Source organism: Apteryx rowi, unplaced genomic scaffold, assembly GCF_003343035.1.
Source record: "Apteryx rowi isolate R43461 unplaced genomic scaffold, aptRow1 scaffold_260, whole genome shotgun sequence".
NCBI lineage: Eukaryota > Metazoa > Chordata > Aves > Apterygiformes > Apterygidae > Apteryx > Apteryx rowi.
Window position 1 is genome coordinate 876,019 of NW_020448975.1, and position 16,169 is coordinate 892,187.

Here is a 16,169-nt window from a genome sequence, read left to right on the forward strand (position 1 = left end):
GCCAAAGAAGAACTGCGTCAGACACATTGACAAGGAGTCTGTGAGTCTGACGCAGATTAGTAGGGAATTTCCACAGGGCTGGTCTTCAGACTGCTCTCATCAAATATCTTCATTAATGACCTAGATAGAAAAGTATATTAGTGAAATTTGCTGGTGGTCCAAAATTGGGAAGTGTTTCAGTACACACAAGGATCAGATGGAGAACTGGCTATCTTTGATGAATGGGGTAGATAAAAGTGGATGAAATTTGATGGTACAAATTGCAAGTTCTTTCACTTAGGAACTAATAATAGGAGTTTCTTCTGTAAGTTGGGAGTTCATAAACTGAAAATTCCACAAAAAGAAAAAGATTAGAATGTAGTACTGGAGCAGAGGATGACTGTAAGGTATCATCAGGATGCCGTCATGGCAAAGGGAACTGATCCCAGAATATACTGGTTAAATTATTTCCAGTAGAGTTTGGATAGCATTAATGCTACTGTATGTGCTCTGATGAAGAGTTGACAAAATGTGAAAATTTCTGTGCATTTTCAATTTCTCTGGATGTCTTTTGTTTAGCAGTGTCATGCTGCCAACCTGAATCAATAGGCATTGAGGAATATCTCTTTTTCCTGTTTTAGCATTGTTTGAATTATGGAGACAATTCCTCTGGGTTTCAGTAAAATGTAGTATCCTCTGTGGAATACCACTGCAAGATAATGAGTCATCTGTATAATGCATTTTTCTGACCTGCAGGTCCTGCAGGTACTTTCAATGTAGATTTGAATTAAATTTTTGTTTGTATCTATCTGTTTATCTCTCTGCTGTTACTAGCTTATTTTCTACGTACATCCTGCCACTGGGAACGAAAAATTTAGAAGTGGCAGCTTTTAGTATTAGGAGTCTTTCCTGGGCCACGCTTTTGAATACATTATACTGGAATGAATTTTGGATCATGACTCATGTAGGTTCTTGCAGGTTTAATTATATTTAAGTGAGTCCTGGAGGAAAAAAAAAATTGTCTGAAAGCGAAATCTGTCAAGTGCTTAAAATTTATATAGGACTTGTGGATGTTGGCCTCAGTGATGAACTCCTGGATCTACTGAAGTCAGATCTCAGGTGACTTTGTTACCAGAAGGACTTCATCTTTTGAGTGCTCTCCACTTCAGTTTCCCTCTGCCCCAGCAGGAATGGAGCAGTCCAGTGCCTGAATTCATTGAAACGTCCTGTCAGACTTCGTGCACTTCATGAGCTTTTTTCCCATGAGATACAACGTACACAGGAGTAGGCAGAGAGTGGCATAAACCAAATGTTCTGTAAAATCAGGCCATGTTTATGTGCAAACCCTAAGTATAGCTAAGGCAAATTAACTACCAATATAGTGTTAAAGTACATTAAATCCCTTTGTAGATGCTCTTACTAAAAAATAAAAGTATCCTTTTTAGATTTAACTTAATCCCCTTGAGGGAGAATTAAGCTAAAGCAAAATTAAGCTGCTGTGTGTCTGAGAGAGCACTTCCACACAAAACTTTAATGTGCTTTAGCTTTACTTACTTCATCTTGGCCACTGTAAGTAGCCATGTCTAGACACATCTCGTGTTTCCTATAGATACGAAACTGTCACTGTATTATATATGGTGGGTTAATGTTTCTAGAACTTGGAATTCTCACTTCAAGAGAAATTTCAGAAATAACGAAGAGCTAATAAGGAATTTTGATCAGTGTTTTCCTCCATTCTATGCAAGGCTTTAGACAGATAGATATCAGTGTAGGTGCATGCCAGCAGGCTGTCCTCTCATCTTCTGTGTTGTGTTTATGGTGATCTGGCACTTCACGTGGTTACAGCTTGGCTTCTGAAGACTCAGGATTGGCCTATGAGCTAATGTGAAAGATTAGGGTGGGTAGGTTATAAAGATTTTTTATGTAGCCCCTTTAAATATTTGCTCGTTTTTCTCTAATATAGACACACAGAAACAGCACAAAGTAACGGTCATTACAATTGCTTGTGTGACATGACTCAGAGACACCAGGCACTGTTACAACAGCCAACTTGAAGATAACAGAGTAGGGAAGAAGAGGTAACCAACCCTTCTCTCTTCTGCCTCATCTGCATTTGGCAGGTGATAATTAAAGTCATTTTCTTTAAGGCTGAAGCCAGGCAAGTCAAGGGGCTGTTTCCCAAGCAGATGCCAAGGCAGCTCCCTGACCAGATGGCACTGAGCTGACCTGAGCTCTCCATCCACACCCTGCAGCTAAATTCAGGGAGCATCTTCTCTTGTAGCTACTGGGCAGTAAACACAACCCTCATTTGGCCTCAGGCCCTGGAAGCTGGGCTAATAGCATTTGCCATCTGCTGAGAGCCCTTACCATGAGTCACAAACAGTAAGGCGGTTTGAGTCAGTTGCCTGCATGCACAATCCCATCATGTCAGCGTGCGTGTGTTTTTAAGGATGCTGCCAACAGTCTTTAAACAAGGATATTTTATGAATTTTAGAAGCAGTGATGCTTTATTTCTAATTTTAGAAATCATATTTCTAATTTCTAATTTTCTGATTTCAAAATCTGAAATAATGTTATGACCTAATGTCACTACTGCGCTTTGGCTCCGAATTGCATGAGCACATGTGATAACTGTCCTACAAAGAGAGGGCATCATTTAAATTTTCAAAACTCTTGGGTTTTAGGATTCTACAGTACAGTGTAGCTAAATCCAGAAACCTACTCCACAAAAAACAATGCCACGTTTCCTGGAGCTGTTACTCAGTTGTGTAAGGGCCAAGTCTGCACCACCTGGCCTCTGGCTCTGCTGCTGGGCAGCACAGCCATGCCAGCAGGGCCCCCTCCTTTGGGGAAGCATACGTCAACTAAAACAGATTTTCTCTTGATGTGGTTGCACTACCCTTTTGAACGACACAGGCCAAAGAGTTGTTTTGAGTGGCTTTACAAATGGAAACTCATCCATAATAAGTCATTTACTGCCTTAGAGGGGAGATAAGCTAGAGGTGGGAATTCTTCTGTTGACATTTCTGTTGCACAGTCTTACTTATCACTGGGTTAAAACTTGTGCAAGCATCAATAATTTGTAAATAGATCTAAGTGATGATTAAGGAAGCAGTTTTAAAGCTCGTGACCCCGCAATGGGTAGCTCTTTAAAAAGCTGATCATTATCTGGCACTTCACAGTATAGTAGCTTGGACATTAGCTTGTCTTCTGGGAGCTTTCTGCTGCAAAGAAAGAGGGGGCTGTAATGGTAGGATCTGAACTAGACTGGCAATCTTCTTTCCTTTGGACTAATGAGTGTTAAAATAGGAATATGTAGCTGCTCAGGAGAGGAAGTTATTAATTTTAGGTCCAGTGACTGAATATAGCATGAGTCTTAATGGCAAGTACCTCTCCTAATTGCAGAAAAAAATGCTTACTTGAAGATCCGATGGGGTGATTTGAAAGCAGGTGAATGAGCATCCTTAACTTGCCTCCCCTGGGAAGGTCAGAGTATCTCTGAGGTGAATAACAAACACTTTCAGTATATTGTCAGCAAATACTTTCTTCCCTGAGACTGCAGAGAGGAGTGAACCATAGCCATCACTGATTGTAATGGCTGCTCTTTACTTACTTTCCTCCTTCTTTTTGAATATTGTTTAATGTGTTTTTCATGTATCTTTTGTGTTTACTCCAACAGCTGGTGCCTGTCTGACAAGGGATGAGCTGTCTTAAGGAATAGGAATGGAGACAATTTACTTGCATTGCTAACATCTCTGCCTTCTCATTTTTTTCAGAGCTTTGCCACTCTAACTGCCCAGACAGACTGTAGGGAAACCCAAACTGACAAGGTTGCAAGTTGGTTGGCAAATAGCTAGAGCAGTTCAGAGGGCAAGAGGGGTCTAATTCAGGATTTTGTTACAATTATCTGATTTAAGCATGAAGATCAAGATTAGGTCATAGGCTGACCCCTATCATGATGGTCCATTTGTTTTAATAGATCCTACCATGGGGTCATTCTGTTCTTTTGTTTGTTTTGGTAGAATACTATTACATTTTTAGCTCCCCAAACCAATAAACTTCGTATTAAACCCCCATGTTTTCCATATTGCTCTTGGTATTCACCAATAAGGATGAGAGGTTTTGTGAAGGAAGGAGAACTTAGTGAACTGGGGAAAAGGACAACCCAGTGCCACTGGGACTGGCAGAAAATGTATCTTGTGCTGTACTAACCACAGCATGAAGAATGGCTGGGTGCACCCTGTGAAGGCAAAGGTACTGCTCTTTCTCTCTGCAGGAGGATTAGACTGTTGTTGGATACTGTGCGAGCGTGTGTGTGTGTGTGTTGCGAGGAGGACTGTAACAAGCATTATCACAGAGCTGACATTGTCTCAAGATAGAAAACATTTAGCCTAATTTTCTGCTGGCCTCTGACCAGCCAGTTTCAGTATTAGAGAAGAAAGGGATAAATGTACAGCTGTCACTTGTGGCTGATGTGTACATTCAAAGAGCTGCATTATTTCAGCATCATCTGAATACAAAACTGTTATCCAGTAGTTGACAAAGGCCAGTGTAGAAGTTTGATTCACTGAGATAAGCAATTACTGTCTGTTTTTTAGCAAGTAGAAAGGGACTGTAATAGGGCCTATGGGAAGCTGACAGCCCCTTCTTTAGAAAAACTTCTTGACAGTATGGACTGGACTGTAGTGGATAATGCTGCCAGTTTCATCCGTGGTGGAAGTCTGGTTCTCATGTGGCACTGGAATATTTTCAGGAAAAACTGAAATGGCTTGATTTTTTTCAATTCCTGTCACGCTGCTATAGATACAAATAGAGAAGAGAGACAAGCCCAGTCCTTCAGTGAGTGTTTCCAAGAGCAGAGCAAAAACAGATACTGTGATGATGATATTTAACCTTTTGATAATCTTAGATCTCATATATATTGAGATTCTTCCTGTAGTACAATGTACTACAGTGCCTGCTCTAAGGGATCTTTAGTGTGTGTCAAAGGCAACAAGGATTTCAGCAGCTTCAGTACTGCTGGGAGGAAACGGCGGAAAAAAGGGAGGAAACTTCCTGTCCCAAATCACTTGCACTCTACAGAAAACATTAACTTGTAGAGTCCTCCCCGTTGTCCTGACTCTCATTACAGAACCACTCCCAAACTTTATAGCTTTAAGTGCTTCTCTCTTCATACATTTTGTGAAGCAAACTGTTGGAATTGAGTCTCACAGACTCCCTAAGTACAATGTGCAGTTCGCAGCCACCGCACAATGTGCTATGTGTCACTGGAGTATTTTATCCACTTGAGGTGCTCTGGCAGGGGATGTTAAGCAATTGCTTCTCATTCCAGAGCTGTTCAGTGGTACCACCATGTGGTTTCACTGTATCACTTATTGTGAATTTACTGGGAGTATGATAATTAGGTGGTAATCTGACACAACTCCAGAACTTAGTTTAGGAGTATCCTGATGGTGGGATTTCTTGTACTGAAGAGTTCTCTTTTAAAAAAAACTTCAGTGCATCAAGTATTTGAAAAAGAGCCGTTTTCATTTAAACCCATTAAATTTTAATATTTGCTTTTGAGGTGACTTACATTATCTTGATAGGAACATACAAGTCCACGTGTAAAAATATAATGCATATGTTAATGTATAGAAATAAATGTTTTGTATTGATAAGAATGGGTCCCTGAGACTGAGGAGATCAGAGTTACGTTTCCGTCTGTGTCAGAATTAGTGGGAACTTCAGTAAATCAACGAGCTGAATTGATTTGATTTGATTAAATAGAACAGAATTTCTGTGTCTGAGTTGTGTTTTTCCTAAGCAAGGATTTAAAGCTGTTTTTCTTACATTTTTCTTTCCTACATATGTATGGAGAAAACTTTGTTCATAGATCTATTATGGAATAAATTAATTAAAAGGTACTATCATGGGGTGTTTACTTGATTCTGATTAAGAAGATCAAAACACTTTTCAGCCGCAGACTTGGATTCTCAGTATAAAAAAATGTTTCTCCTGGTTACAAAGACATGATATTGCAAACTAATGGAGCCTGAATTCTATTTCTGATACATATTCACTACATTTGATGAGGACAAACCAATTTGGCTAATTACTCCAAACTTCTTCTACAGATAGAAATCCGTACAAGTCTACCAATAGTTTTTTCAGTATTATTCCCGTATTCACGTACCTATATCTTTTGCAGAAATATTACTGCAAGAGTTCATTTCAGAGAGTATTTTATTTCTCATAAAATAAGGTTTTAGCTCATCTACGTAGTTTGATTATTTATTTTGTTATTAACTTACTGGATTCTCTCTTTATTTACTTTTTGTTCATGTTTTCTGGAAACTCCTGAAAGCCCTAGACAATACTGTGACCCTGTTGTGGACATTCTAAGCCTAAGAAAAAGAAAATCACAAATCAACAGAGCTTAAAGTAATTAAGATACAGGATGTAAGTGGGTGTGAAACAGGAGAATAAAATAGAGAAAAAGAGTGGTAGGGAATACAATTGTCCCTTTGCAGGCTAGTCTGGTGAAGATGTTCTGTATCTAAGATACATAGAGAAGAAAGCGTAGAGGTGGATAGGTGATGGAAATTGCTGTTGTCACTGCAGTAAGTGAAAGGAAGAATTGGTATGTAAAATAAGAGAGAACATAATGAGATGGAATGAACCGTGAAGAAGAGTAAAATATTTTTAGCAGAAGCTGTGCCACGGGGATTCTCGCTGCAAAGTAAAGCAGCAAGCCTGCCAAATAGCTTGAGGCCTTCAGCCCCTCGAATCGCGTGTTGCGTTTCTCTGTTGCACCTGCCCTTGCTGATCCCGGGAGGTGAGCGCTGCTGCTCTGTAGCATTTCCTGCAGTGCACCGGGACCAGCAGCCCGGCAGCTCGCCTCAGCCTTGTGTGCGTAAAGCCTCTGGAGAAGGTCTTGAGACGGAGCTAAGGATTTTCAGTGACCAGCTTGAGAGCAGCTCTCCTTCACTGCGAGTAGCTATGCGCTGAAAAACAGGCTCCTGTACCATATCTCAAAGAGAGCATCTTAAAATGGAGGCACCCAAAACCAGTAGATGCTTTCAGAAATAGTTTGCATGCCTCATAAAAAACAGAAGCAGGATTTCCCGATCAGAACACAAAACTACCAACATAGTCAATGCCTTTTTTGCCTAATTTTGATGTTGATTAAAAAATATTTTCCATATTTGAAAAATAAAATCCAAGAGTATCCAAGAGGGTGTGACAAGAGCATGTCACATGTTTAAAATGTGCAGCTGTGTTGACCGTTAGCTGTGCATTACTGAGTCCATGCAGGTGAATACCAGCTTCTGAGAAAGCAGTAGTTATAATGCCTTTCCCTACTGTAAATGGACATAAATATTCACGTGGCTTGGTATATTAGGCTGGGTAGATTTTTCATACTTGCGGGCTAGTATTTGGTTGTAGCTAATAGAAGTATTAAAGTGTTGCTATTAAAAAAAAACACTGAAAGTTTTATCTTTTTAAATAGTCCTTTAACCAACAATAGCACAATAATAATATGGCATGACTGAGTCTGGCAAGCCACTAATAGCTAAGTTTCTCTGGAGGGCAAGGTGGAAGTAAGAATCTAAGGACCTTTGAATTATTTTTATAACTGTGTATACAAATATTTACATTATGAAACACTGAATACAGTCAGTAATTATGCAGCAGGGCTCACTCTACTATGGGTGTGACTTCTCTGAAACTAAGGGGAGGATTTGATGAGTAAAGGCTTCTGGATTTGGTTTAAAGAGTGTCTATTTTATTTGCAGGCGAGAAGAGGCAAATGTTAATTTTCTTTGTATTCCTATACCATTTGGTTTTAGTTAAAGTTTCCATTAGCTTTAAAGCACTAAGGAGCACTTCTTTCTTCTAATTGAATATTATTACCTTTCTCCCCCAAAGCAGGAAATTGCTGGACCTGCAGGCTAGAGTTCATCTCATCCAATGTAGCCATGTGCTGAGCAGGTGTCTAGTCTAAGCCACCCATTTCAAGCTCTCTTCATAGTGAGCGAAGAAAGATGGGCACTTCTGGAGCCTTTAACCTCAGAAGTCTGTCTCAGGATGCAAGAGATCACAGACTGAAGATGCATATCTCCATTCAGTGTAGAGTGTGTCAAAACAACTATGTTAGACTAGATACCAAACTCATAGATGGCCAAAGTAGATGAGATGAGTCCCCCGTGAATGACAGTGAATTCTGGGTACCATGTCTACGGGTTGGCAATGTAATTATGAAAAAACGGTGTTTGAAAGGACATACTGTGATAGTATGGGACAGCCTGTGGATTCACATTCTCAATTTTCAATTTCAGGGTGGAGAACATTGCTATTATCAGGGACAAATTCGAGGAAATACTGTATCATTTGTTGCCTTGTCAACATGCCATGGACTTCAGTAAGTCTGCTATTTTGTTTTTACTGTGCTTTGCTTAGTCTTTTAAACAAAATAAAGCTGTCTAGAGTAAAATAAGTACTATTTGTTTTCTTATTAGGTTGCAATCACTATTAAGGATCTCAACAATCTTTTGAAAGTGTGGGCTTAATTTGAACCTTGTAAAATCCTTGCTGTAAAAGCACCCAAATTTCTTTTCTTTTTTAACCAAGCACACAAGATAGTGACTGCAAGGCAAGTGTCATTAAAAAAAAATTATTATAGAGAAACAAGGGTAAGAGTAACTGAAAACATCCTGTTCTACAAAAATAAAAAATACTATCAGTATTGATATGAGCCATTTGAAAATTGTCTGTATTCTTTTTTTGTCACTACAATGACAAACTTTATCTTTCTTTTCTACTCTACTGTATTTACAAAGCAAAGTGTGTCCATTTAGAGTTTCTTTAGTCCTATCCATTTTCTTCACAGAAGTGCTGGTCTTAAGCTGTGTGCACAGGATAATACTTTTGATATATTCAAATCTTGGAAAATGTGGAAGAAAGCATGAGAAATTGGGCAGCAAATAATAAAAAAGTATACCATTTTAGTGATAAAATAGTTAAAGCTACTGTCGTCTGAAGGTTACAGGGAACTGTACGTGGATGGTACGGCTTTTGGCACTGTTTGCTTTTGGCATTATTAAAAGAATGCTACTCAGGTTTTCAGAGCAGCCAAATAACTTCAGTGTCTGTTGACTCTGGGAATTTCAAGATCTCAGCACTTTTGGTACTGAGGTCATTCTTCACTTGAGAGGTCATGTGAGGAATAGCAGCAAGTGACACTGAGTGTGGAGATTACCTGAGCTTTGCTTTTTTCTGATGAAGCAGGGCTTAGCCAATGAGATCTTCTTTAGCTTATTATTTTCTATCTCCAGATCCTCTACGATTTTGGTATCAACCATATAAATACATGTTTTTAAGTGGTTTCTTTCATTTATATCTGTATTTTCTTTGTTGGGAAGGGGAGACTGTGCGCAGAAGACTTGCCATTCTTGCGCTCATTGTCTGACCCGGAGCTATATTTCTCTCTTTTGTATGCAAGGTTGAGCAGCTCAAGAAACCTGAGCTCAGGTTCTGTATAGCCAGTGAGCCTAAAAATAGTAGCATCCTAATGCATCCAGAGGGGGTTTAACTGCATGGCTTCCATTAGCAGTCATCCATTAGGTCTTGGCTTGCAATCCCCTAGCCCCTGCTAACTCCTAGGAGAAAATGCAGGAAAGGAAGAAGAGGCTGCATATGTCCCTTTCTGGTCTCCTTTTGGTGGTTGATTCTTAAGACTGACCAATATGCTACTTTGAATTCTTAAAAATTGCCTAGTATTCAAATTGGTCCCTTCCAACACAGTTATTGTATGATGAGAGATGCAGATGTTTTTCCTTTATAATTAAGCTCTTCTTTGAGAGGTATCTTTTTTCTTTTTTTGAGACAATAAAAGTTCCAGCAGAGTTATCCTTCATATAAGATATAATATGAAGCTTACTATAGCAGGATGGTATGGACCCAGTATGACAAACTATCCAGGATCCAGTACGAGAATGTAATATTTTTCTGAGCTGTATAAACCCAGATTCTCTGACACTGCCTCTCCATCATTATAGCTAGTTCCTCCACAGTTGATTTCAGATGCTGAGTAAGTGCTACCCACTCACACCCACAGTCAGATCTCCTTAGCTTCAGCCACAATTTCAGGTGTCTCACTGGAGTAAGAAAAGCTGGGGAGAACTACCTTCTAATAAGGTGGTGGGACAGGAGCTTAGATTTCTTGAATTTTAGGAAGTGCATAAGACAGACCAGATGTTTTTAACAGAATAACAAGCTTCATATTCCCAAAGTTCATGCTAATCTTCTCTCTCACTTACTAGTACTCCTAGAACTTGGCCAGTAAGAGCTGAATTTTTGGTACAGGTCTCTGTGAGATAATGTTACATTTGTTTAACTAATCATAAATTGTGGTAATATCTGTGTTGTGGTCTTCCTTTTATAAGTTAAATTAATAAGGTGCCTGGGTGACACAAACCTTACAATTATGAATTTCTTCTCATCTTAATAACTTCACTAGTGAAAAATGTATCTCTGCAACTTTAACTCCAGGCTAGCCAGCATTTTTTCTGTGGGATATGCAGTACTCACAGTTTCCCATGAATTAACGCAAAAAAGCTTTAAAAGCAAAACACACTGGTTGTTGGGATATAAATATGCTATAGTCAGGTGTGACTGAAAATTCTGAGTTTCAAAGCCTGTTATGCAGACACCAGGTAAATATTCTTCTATGATTTTGCTGCCCACTGGTGGTGAATATAAAAACTGCTGTTATAACTGCAAATTAGACTTTAATTACTGCAAATTTGTTTGTTTGAAGACTTTATGTAATCAAAATTCACTTTTTTAAATGGTTTATATTTTACTGTTGCTTTCTCTCTAACACTTCCATGAAGATGCAATTCATTCACAGAGCACAGTAGTTTAAAGTCAGTTGTCAAGTGGGCAAGTCAGATCTGTAGGTTGGCTGTGACTATTATTATGACTGAGTGACTTGATGAGAGGTCAGTGCTGCTGGGTGAAACAGTCGTGCAGGAAGCCCTTTGCTGACGGCGCTCTGTCTTGCAGACTGTGCTTGCAATGAGAGGGAAGGAAGTTTTGCTTGATTAAGAGCTGCAGGATGTTCCCAAATCTCGTTTTATTCCTAGGCAGAGAAGCACAGCAGGTGCTAGAATATTTATTTTAAGCAGTGTGGACTTTATTTTTAGAGAATAGGCATGGATGGTTTGAAAGGTGAACAGCTCTAAATTGTAGATGTACTCATGACAATATTTGATATATAGTACGTACTCAGTACCCAAATCTACTTCTGTGAAAGCTACATGATTGACCCTGTAAATGAATAATATTAAGAGAAATATGCTTATGAAAAGCTGTAATGGTTTGCAAGCTTAACATGTGCTTACATTTCTTAATAGTTAGGAATAGGGATGAATATTCTATTTTCTAGAATATATTCTATATTCTAGGAATAAACATTCTATTCTTAACTATTAACTTAGGACTTACTAGTTAGGAATAGAATGACAGTATTTTACTTATCGAACCTAGTCCTGTGCATAACCAAAACCACTTTTGCTGATAAAAAAATAAAAGAGCTGCAAAAGAAAAAAAAATCTGTGTTTGTTGCTGAAAATTCTGGCAGCTTTTTAATGCTGAAAAATTTGTAAAACAGTAAATAAATAAATAATGCTTTCTCGCTGCTGATGTGAATATGTGCCAAGTTTGAACCTACAGCTCATATTTATGGCCAAGCTTAAAACCCTTAGTAACGACACTTTAAAAGGAATGTGCTTCTATAAGCTGATCTCAACCATGCATGTCACTGTAGTAAAAGCAAACTGCTGATTTGGTTGAAGATCAAAATTATGGTGATATAAGAAATGTCCTTTTGTTTTATGCTCTTGAAGAATAATATCTGTATAAACACTTTTTTTTTAAAGTATATGACCCATACTCATGAGTCCTGCATTACGTTAAGGACCAAACCTCACTAAAACTCTATTAAGATAGCCCTTAATAGAAAACATCATTGCAGGAGTGGGCCTCATCTTTGCTGTACATTTAAGTGGTAATACAAAAGCATCTGGTGTTACTCTCTCAAGTTATCCTCATCCATTTCGGGTGTCTTAACGCTTCACTTTGTTCTTCATTTAGAATTGATCTATATGTTGGAATTTAACATGGAAAATTGGTGATTGTGTATGTGCTATCAAAGTGGCAGATTCTCCAATATATATAGCAGTGTGCATGTCACGGATGACCTTCAATTTTCTGTGGTTGAGAAGTTTTTATGCCGTTAAGAAAGAACCCATGAGTTCCGCACCAGGACCTTGGGTATGGCAGAAGGCATGATCCTCAGTGTCAGCATTTTCACCAAAATTCATCGGAAGCCTATCTGATGGGGTTTCTCATCTCCTTATCATGAGATGTCTTATAATGTCCATGTTGATATAATACTGTATATAGCCATTAAAAGAAAAGGTCATCTGACTGTCATTATTGTTGAAATGCTCAAAACAGCCTGTTATCCCCTTTGTACTTGGTACTATAAGAGCTCACTGAGGAAAGACTTAATCAAAAATGTTAAAATCTAAGAATCAGTTCAGTGTAACAGTAATTTTTATTTGTGAGAAAGCTGTGGGAATGTTCCAAAATCTCTGTATGTGTATTCCGAAGGACAGGTCTGTCACAAGTAGGTCTGTCTTGCCTGGGAGTGGAAGTTCTGAACTAGATTTGGACCTGTCTAAATTAGCCAATTTTCCTGGTGTTTCTGTATGTTGTAGGAGTGTTTTGGAGAAGAAAGGAGCATTTATATCTCTGAGGGAGAGCATGTCTTTCCAAAAAACAAAAAAGAATCATATTCACTTCCTGAAACAATTTTAACTTCCTCCTTTCCAAAATATTTGAATTTTTAGATATGTGAACTTACTAAACTTACTTTGGTGTTCTACTAGTGTTTGTTTATTAAACCAGTATTTGCATTTCCTGCTCTTAACAGTGGGATGTTCTATGATGGAAATCATACTTACCTTATTGAGCCAGATGAAAACTACACTTCAGATGTAAGTAGAATTTCTAATAGTCCCGCTGTGTTGTTTGTTGAATACGGACGTTCATGGGTATAGAGTAGGCATAAGGAGCTGTGACCAAAAAGCCATCCCCTCATTCCCAAGTCATTTTCCTAGTATTTGAGTGCCCATAATCACATGTATGTTCCAGGAAAGTAGGGGGAGAATTATGGAAGTAGTCCTCCAAAAGTTAGGTAGTAGCATGTGTATTTGTGTATACTCCCTAACATTTCGATGCAGAATAGCACTTTGGACAGTAAGGATTCCTCAGAGCCCACAGGAAAAGCCTGTGAATACCTTGTCTCCTTCTCTCCCACTTTGCCGCTCCAGTTTTGTTCCATACCTCTCATACTGCTTCAGTGCCAGCTGCAGCTCAGCAGCTCACATGAGCTTCAGAGGCTCTCACTGGTATCCCTCAGCCACTCACTGAAGTTCAGCTTCTGAGCTCTAAGGATGGTCATTGACTCCATTTGATGTACTCACATATGCCAAGTAAAAGATGATTAATCTTGGCATTAGTGATCCCATCATAGCTGAGAAAAGGTGAAGAATCTACAAAAATGGTGCCTTGCAGCTTGCAGCTTCCCTAATGTAGTTGTTTGATGTCAAGGACCCCTTTAGAACTGTCTTCCTAATTCTCATGAGATGGATTCATTTAATACATGCAACTGTTTACTATTTCAGGGTGACTTCCATGTCCACTCTGTTTACAAATCCAAGTTGTTTGAATTTCCTTTGGATGACCTGCCATCTGGTATGATTTTTTAATATTCATGACTATTGTCTTGTTTTAATCTATGGCCAGATTCTTTAATCATATTTGATTGTTAATCTTCTTGACAATGTATTGTGTATTTGTGTAGTGCTTCTTTTTTCTGATTAAATAAAAAGCATTGAAAAAAATGAATCTGAAACCCTGAAAGCACTGGAAAAAAACTGAAGCACTGAAAAAAACCTGAACCCCATGAATCAAACTTCACCTATACCTTCAGATTGTGACGTATGTTTCTTTTAACAAGTCTTGTGGTCTATGAACTGCGTTATGTATGATTAGATATAGAAAAGAAAGGACTGAGGTAGCCTGAAGATGATGATGGAAGAACCCCGCGTTGCCAATGATTGATAACTCTTCATGAGTTTTTCCCATTTTGAGGTACAGGGTGAGTATTGTGGTGTGAGTATGAGTCTAGGAGACAGGAACTTGCCAAATACTGTTGCTGTTCTGTGCCACTCTCTTCTCCAGTCTGTTCAGTATCTTTCACATTGTGGGCTGTAGCACAGGTCACGAATTTTGTTGCAAATGACTTTGGAAGTGGTGCTAAGCACATACTGATGAATTCCCACAAACATGTTACTTTACAAACATTGTGTATGGAGGGAGAAGAGGTTTTTAAAATACTGAGTTTTACCTATGAGAAGCTGGCTTATTAATTGAAGCATGGGTTTGTTAGTTTTTAAGCAAAGCAGAATCATTCAGAGAACTAATGAGGGAAAACACAGGAAATAGCTACATTTGGGGCACCTTGATTTCAATTCTGGAGTAGCAGTATTTCTGGGTCTAAACAAAGCAATATCCCAGTTTGGTCTCTTACATCTTCTACTTATGATTGCCCAGGCAAGGTGGAAGAGGCACTGGGTGGAGGTCCGGACAAAAGGCTTGTGCCGTGGGTGATGACCTCCTTAGGAATCCCTCCATTTCTGTATAGCCATACCTCCAGAGGTGAGAGAAGTAAGCACCGCCTCTTGCTTTACCTCCTGTTTTCCCCTGTGCTCACGTGAGCTCTGTCGTTCCTCCCCCAACCTGCTGCACACACTGCCCTCCCTTCTCCTCACCTCCTCTGTGCACTGGGGCCCAGCGAATGTCACGTGCTGCCACCATGTCTTCCCTGCCACGTCTTCCCCTGGGAGCACTGGTTCCCCTGGAACCGCTCGTGAGGCTCTTCTTCACCTGGATGGAACTAGGGCTTTACTCTTTGTTTTCATGGGAAAATGCAGTATTCTCAGAGGACTATAGTCTTCACTTTAACTTTTCTGTACTTTTCTTTAATCAATATTTACAACTAATAGTATTGTTGTGTTTGATTTGTTTGAAGTAGTACAGCAGGATCATTATTGTTAGTAGCAAGCACTGTGCTAGGCTCTGTCATCAATATTTATCATATTCTTTATTACTCTTCTAATTTATCAATTTGCCCAGCCTAAGGAGCTCTACCTTGATGTCAAAATTTCTTTCTGATCTTTAAAAGAGTCTGTGTATAAGCTAAGATTTCCACTAAGCACTTCATTATGGGCTAGATGAGCTTCAGTGGAGCTTCAGTGCTGATACTAGAAAGGCAAAAAATCAAGTAATAGGGATTACTTGATATCAGTAAGGTTAAAAGCATACATTGTTATATCACAGTGATAGCAATACGCTTTTACATTTGTCTGCTCCTTGGGAATTAAAAACAAAAAAACCCCACTATTGTAGAAGAGAATAAATTGTACTGTACTTTGCAATAGCCTGTAATGAGGAGTTTAAATAAGGAACGCTCAGATGGATAACCTGGCATACTTAGAGACTTTGACTTCATAATTTAGTAGATTATATTTTTTTTCCTCACAATCTCTATGGAGCTATACAGTGCCCTGCCATGGCTTTAGACAACACTGTATTATTCAATGTGTTGTTTTTCAAATAATGCATAATAAATGTCCTTTTCTTTTAGGGTCACTTGAATCCTCATTACACTTTTTTAAGGTGATATGTTCCTGTCAAAATTTCAGCTACGCTTTCTCAGCTATCTGTATTTCCTTTGTGATTTTGCTGGTCTTGTTCTTTTGCCTGAGGGTCCCTGGCTGGAAATGCACCCTGAGTGAATTCATTCAGCTTGTGAATTATAGTGCAGTGTTAACGTGTGATAATGTGTTAATGTTAATGTTCCCCTCCAGATGATTGTGACAGTAGGTAAAATGATTGCATTTGTTTGTAAAGTTATTTCAGATCCTATACAAATGTAAAATATTATTCTATTGATTGAAAAGCTGTATTTTTACCACTTTTTTAAAAGTGATATAAAACTAAAGTGAAAGGTTGAGAGTCAGTTGTGTGGCACTAGCACACAGTCTAAATTAGTCAACATACATAAAGCATAAATA

General features: G+C 38.7%; 1 protein-coding gene across 1 annotated transcript in view; it reads left to right on the top strand.

Annotated features, from left to right (window-relative positions):
• ADAM22 (ADAM metallopeptidase domain 22) overlaps nt 1-16,169 on the top strand; it is a 146,535-nt gene that overhangs the window by 79,737 nt on the left and 50,629 nt on the right. Inside the window, exons 5-7 of the mRNA XM_026067663.1 lie at nt 8,301-8,383; nt 12,962-13,025; nt 13,716-13,785. Of these exons, the coding sequence (XP_025923448.1) occupies nt 8,301-8,383; nt 12,962-13,025; nt 13,716-13,785 (217 nt within the window). The remainder of the gene's footprint in view (nt 1-8,300; nt 8,384-12,961; nt 13,026-13,715; nt 13,786-16,169) is intronic.